At 28.4% G+C, this 6197-nt stretch overlaps 1 protein-coding gene across 3 annotated transcripts in view; it reads left to right on the top strand.

The window, feature by feature from the left end:
* The window catches only part of LOC113368352 (neuroglian), a 77720-nt gene extending 72675 nt beyond the window's left edge, over window positions 1–5045 (top strand). The window contains exons 17-24 of one of the 3 annotated variants that reach the window (XM_026609901.1): window positions 71–199; window positions 321–462; window positions 558–722; window positions 844–1010; window positions 1137–1347; window positions 1471–1574; window positions 2782–2923; window positions 4317–4442. In XM_026609901.1, the coding sequence (XP_026465686.1) occupies window positions 71–199; window positions 321–462; window positions 558–722; window positions 844–1010; window positions 1137–1347; window positions 1471–1574; window positions 2782–2879 (1016 nt within the window). In that variant the 3' untranslated portion in view covers window positions 2880–2923; window positions 4317–4442. Of the gene's footprint in view, window positions 1–70; window positions 200–320; window positions 463–557; window positions 723–843; window positions 1011–1136; window positions 1348–1470; window positions 1575–2200; window positions 2247–2781; window positions 2924–4316 lie in introns of those variants that run through there. The other 2 variants (XM_026609900.1, XM_026609902.1) reach the window with 2 other exon arrangements.
* The last annotated feature ends 1152 nt before the right edge of the window (window positions 5046–6197 follow it).

The raw sequence follows: 6197 nt of genomic DNA on the forward strand, positions 1-6197 counted from the left end.
AAATTTAAAATTTTATATATGATTGTTATTCAAGATTTTATTTACGTATAATTATTTTATAATTTTACAGTGCCTAGCACAGTACAATCATTAGAAGCCTTCCCAATGGGATCTTCAGCATTTATGCTCACATGGAAGAAACCAGAACATGCAAATGGTGTATTAACAGGATATAAAGTTTATTATCAAGAAGTTGTAGGTAAATATCTTACACAATATAAAATTTATTATTTTTATTTGACAATTGAAATTTATAATGCTATTTCATAACAAAAGCGAATAATATTGCATATTTTTTATGGCTTGAATTATATTTTAAGGAACTGCTGTGGGACCAATTTTGGAACGAGAACCTCATATCAACGACCCTACACAGACCCACGTTAAACTTGCAGGATTAAAACCAAACACTAAATATCGATTACATGTAAAAGCAACCACTAAGGCTGGTGAAGGAGAAGGGTAATAAAAAATAATTATTATTGGATCTTTGATCTAATTTGAAAATACGATATCTGTTGATAAGATATGAATGATGTTTTTTTATTTTTGTTCAGGTACTTTATTGAGCAAAAAACGAGAGGTGGACTCTCAACTCCTCCAGATGTTCCAGCGTTCCGATGGGAACGTATGCCAACAGATAATGGCCTTGCCAACATAAAAGTTACTTGGCTGCCAAATCTGGATGGCAAACCAGGATCACATTTCTTTGCTAAATATAGGTAACATTTTTGGCTATGTCACATATTCCATGTCGATTACATTACATATGTAATATGTGATTGTTGAATACTGTGATTGTAATATAGAGTTAATACTAATATAAAGTATTTTTTATTATAGAATAAAGAACGAGCCACAGTATTTGAGTACACAACCAGAATTAGACGACGATACATTAATAGTACGAGGTTTAACGCCGAGTGAAATGTACGAATTTAAAGTAGTCGCTGTAGATGGAGATTATTTGACTGAAAGCCCTGTACAAGAAGTTGATACATATGGAGTTGGTAAGTTTTTATCTCTAAATAAGATCTAGATTTATTCTACTTAGTTATGCCTTTTATTTTAATGTTATATGGAAATCTTAAACATTATTTCCTGTTATAACAAGATTTGAATTATTTCATTTACAGAAGGGCCAATTATCCAGCCGAAAGAAAATGTAGCAACAGCTGGATGGTTTATCGGAATGATGCTGGCTATTGCTTTCTTACTATTAGTGTTGATTATTGTCTGTATAATCAAACGAAATCGGGGTGGTAAATACGATGTCCACGATCGAGAAGTAGCAAACGGCCGCAGGGATTATCCTGAAGAAGCAGGCTTCAATGAATATTCACAACCGTTAGTATTATTATAAACAATTATTTAATGTGACCATACGTTTCGGTTTGGTCGAGACAGTCCTAGATTTCCACCTTGTATCCCGAGTTTTTCTAAAAGCAATATGATTTTTGTTCATTTCAGCTTGGATGGAAAATCTCAAGGAAGACAATCAATGAGTAGTGGACCAAAAGTTGGTCCAGAAAGTGATACAGACTCAATGGCAGAATACGGAGAAGGAGATACAGGTCAGTTATGTAATTTGTTAATCTTGTAGCAAAATTTTCATTATTTTGCTTGGATAACATTGTCATTTACGGATGGATAGTATTACTTGATACTGGTTTTTATTCTTCTGATCATCGTTTTTATCCTAGTACTACTAAAAATGTATCATTGATAATACACTGATCTTATACTGTTTTATACAATCAGTATAAAGCATAAACAATAACATATTTAAAAACTGGGTAATCAATTACTACATATTTACATTGAATGAATCAATAATTAACCAAATACAGAGGAAATATTTGGAAACACCAAACAAAACATGTCGCTTTAAAAAAAATGTGTGAGCTTTTCAAATCATAAAGAGTGATTTTAAATTTCATCCTTAATTTTTGTTTTAATTAATCATGTAAGTGCTAACCAAGTGTTTTAATTATGAGTGATCATAATTATAATTGTAAATTGTGATTGTGTGAAATAATGTTAATGAAAAACTAAATTGACTGAGGACAATGCTAATGAATTATGTGCATATAACAAGTCTTAACTAAAACAAGGTAGGTACCGTTTTGCTTCCCACAATATTATTAATCATTTTTAAATTTGGATTATTTCTAAATACTTATATTTTCGTGATTTGCAGCACGAAAATGGAGAAAATAAGGCGATGAACGCTTAACCTCCGGTCATATCGGTTTTTATTATATAATGTTATGAATAATGTTTGTAAAAAGTTTATTTATGTATAAAAAAGTATAATAAAGATAATTATGTGCATTGTGTTTCATTTAAAAGACTATTGAAATTGTGATCCTATGATTTTTTTTAACTTTTTTTTTACCAATTTCATTGGTCTACATTATTTAATCCACTATTCGTATGACGAAAGTGGATAAAAAATATTCTATGAATTTTTTGTTGTTAAGCTGTATTATACAATTATTTTATTCTATGAATTTATTTATTGTGTTTTTGTATTTATGAACTAAAATGTTTGAAAAGCTCTTATGTTGCATATAGTGAAAAGTATTACTTTGTATACAGTATTTTTAATTTAAATATATTGTATCGTTTTATTGTTTGTGATTTTATAGTATAATATATATGTATGTATTCCGATCGCGAAAATATTTTTACTTCGTTTTGTATTTATATTAGTATTGTTATATATTATTTTTTGTTTTTGCATTTATTTTATTTTTGTTGTATTTATTTTGCTAATAGAGGGAATGAATGAGGATGGTTCTTTCATTGGTCAATATGGACGCAAAGGAAGAGTACCGCCCGCAGACTCAGCACCAGGTTTTGCTACACTGGTCTAGTGAAACATTCCATACTCTGTATATCTTTAAATTATCATTTTAAGGTTTGTGTTTATAATATATTTTTATTTGCTTTTTATATTTATTTTGATATTAAGGCACCGCCGAAGTCGCAAAATAAAAGATTATGTTAAGAGCGAATCTTGTATCACATATTTGAGAATTTTTAATTTTTAGTACAAATATATAGTTTTTTTTTTAATTACTTTGTGCAAATGGTTTCTACATTTGATTTTAGCGATAGTATTTTAATTTGTGAGAGTATTTAATTAGTCCTAGTTTGCAAGTTTATTGGTTAGTTTAATTTGAATTTTAGTTTCGGTTAATTTTAAGTTTTGATATTGAATTATTGTAGAATACACTATATATACTCCATATATACTATTTTACATAAGTAAAAATATATATGATATTTATTTATTTTATGAATTTGATTTAGTATATACAGAGACGTAGGTACTATATTTTATAATCAAAATTCATCATATCTTTATGATAGTTATAGATCATTCATCAAAATATGTTAAATGCTTATTGAAATATCATTTTATTTAGTTATCTAGATATGAAACTTTAAATTTTGAAAGTATTTAAATTTAAGAATCAGAAGTAGTTTTTATTGTTATAGTTGTAGTATGATTCGCAAATTGTTTCTGGTCTGATACATAGGTTCGAACTAAATATTTCTTATTTAGTACAGTCAATTTGGATTTTAAAGTTATATATAGTTATATATATATATATATATATATACTATATACACAGGGTGTCCCAGAACTCAACGTCATTCCGTTCACATGTTTTTATTTGCACAAGCTTACTGTGCCAAATGGAAATTTTTGAACTGATTTGTGAGCGAAATAGGCTAACAAAATTTGTCTTTAGGTTTTTGTCTTTCTACGTGTTTTTTTCTTTAGTATGAATCTAACGAGTATTGTACTATTTTGTGATTAACCGAGAGAACTTTTAATGTGCAAACATGCACTTTAGTACATTTTTTTAAAGGATGGCCTTTCAAAGTCTATCAATTTGAAGATTTTAAGTTTACATTTCAACAAATCGTTTTAATTCTGGAAAGCTTGGGCCAATTGTGTTATTATTTTTTACTAAGGCCCTAAAAATATTATTTAGGGCTACAATTCCAAAGTTTATATGAACAAAAATAATAAAATATAATCACAATAACCAGCGAATAATGGTTACAGTTTAACTTGAACCTAGAGCTCTAGGTTGTAGGTTCAAACTTCCCATTTTTTTAAAAAAATTTTCATAGTGATTATGTCACCCTGTTTCAGCTTTACGTTGAATTCTGGGACACCCTGCATATATGAAGGGTGGTTAGCTAAGTGTTTACAATAGGGAATAAAGTTATCATTAGGATGATAATCAAACATAATATACATCATTATAATTTTTTCTTCTATTTATTTATCCCAGGTCGATTCACGGAAGACGGGTCATTCATCGGCCAGTATGTGCCAGGCAACCTGAAGCCCGCAACCAGTGGAACGCTGGCCGGCCCGAATCAGCAACAAACATCACCAGGCGGCACTGCCATGGCCACCTATGTTTAACCTCTATCTCCACACTTAAAAATAATTAATTCTTTCTAGTTCATTCTCACATATATGAACACTCGTGTATTGCTAGCTAGACAAGGATTATTGTAGGTATGATGAATTTTTAATTTTGATAAGATGGAATTGGAGAAGTAGGAAGGAAGTTGTAGAGAAGTAATTGTTTTGAATTTATTTTTTTATTTATACAAAGATTAGTTCGACTCGAGCCTTTATGCATTCACTAATCTCGCTTTATACGCCTATATAGTACTATGTATATTGATCTCAAAATTTGCCAAAATTTTGAGCAAATTGAATTTCTATATTAAAATAATATCGGTCGTTAATAATCACTAGCAATATAAGAGTGGCTCTATATGAAATAATTATTATAAGCGTCTTTCGCGCTCTTCGTGGAAAGTAGACTAAACGTTGGGCGCTTATTATATTTTATTTATTTAATTTTTTCTATAATTTACCGTTATTATAACGTAACTTGAGCAGCTTTTGATTCTCGCATCTAAATTTTGGCATCAATTATAAACTTAAGGAAAGAAAAACTAGTTTGCTATTATAACATTTGTTATATAATAGTGTGTAAGGAGTAGGCGCTGTATTACGATTGTTTTTACTATAGTTTAATGTCTGGTATTACGTACTAATTGCTTAAATCTCAAATAATGTACATTTAAACTATAAGATATTTTACAGATTCATATTTGCTATGCGATTTGATGTGAGGTGTCAACAAAAATAGTCTCACCAAATCTTTCAGCTAATTTAAATATTTATTGAATATAATTCATTTATAATTATTTATTTATTTATAATTTTGATTTGAAAGTATTAATTATGAATATTTTTATGTTCCCTTAGTCATGAATTATGAATTACGTGAGATATTTTTAATTTTTGCGTCCAATATTTTTAGTTGAAGATTCTTTTGATATTAGAATATCGCTGTGCTTGAAAAGCATTAAAATTATGTTCAATGGAAATTTTATTCAAGTATTAATAGAGAATTTTATTTTAATAACTGAAGATGATCAATATTGACATTAACCGGCAACTATCTAAATCGGTTTACGCCGCTTAAAATACAATTATAATATTAATAAATGAATTATTTTTATGAATTTAATGACCAATAAGAATATTGCATTTATATATTGCAGCAAAACTATATGTGTCGTCGTCACATGTCTAAATATTTCAACCCTGCTTATTTTTTCGTTATGAATGTATTATTGATAAGAAAACTTTCCATAGAAAAACGCTGATTTTATTCAATGAAAATGTCACAATTGATTTCGTAAATCTTTCGACGACGGCATAAAATAATGTTCTCGAATGATTTCGGTTTATTTTTTATTAGGATCAACTTCTGTTCTAGGTTAGTGACTGTTGAAAATATTATTAGGCGATCGAATATTATGATATTAAGTGTAATATATGCTATTATAAATTTTAATGTCACTTTAATTATCTTTAATCTAGGTTATATGGTTAATTAACGTGCTTTAAATATACTATAGAATTATTAAGGTTGCTGATGTTAATCAAAAGTTGTACATTAATGGAAATTTTCGACGTCAATTTTTGACATTATGTAATCTGCAAGAAATATTATATTGGCCTACACATATTTTTTTTATAAAATATATACGCGTATTTAAATTATGCGAAAAGAAATACAAAAAAAGTTTTTAACATGCTGATTGTGCTTAGCTCTATGTATTCGAAAAAGCTTCTTTTGCTT

Source organism: Ctenocephalides felis, unplaced genomic scaffold (assembly GCF_003426905.1).
Source record: "Ctenocephalides felis isolate EL2017-DRISC unplaced genomic scaffold, ASM342690v1 CF-g0.4_SCAFFOLD_01170, whole genome shotgun sequence".
Classification (NCBI taxonomy): Eukaryota; Metazoa; Arthropoda; class Insecta; order Siphonaptera; family Pulicidae; genus Ctenocephalides; species Ctenocephalides felis.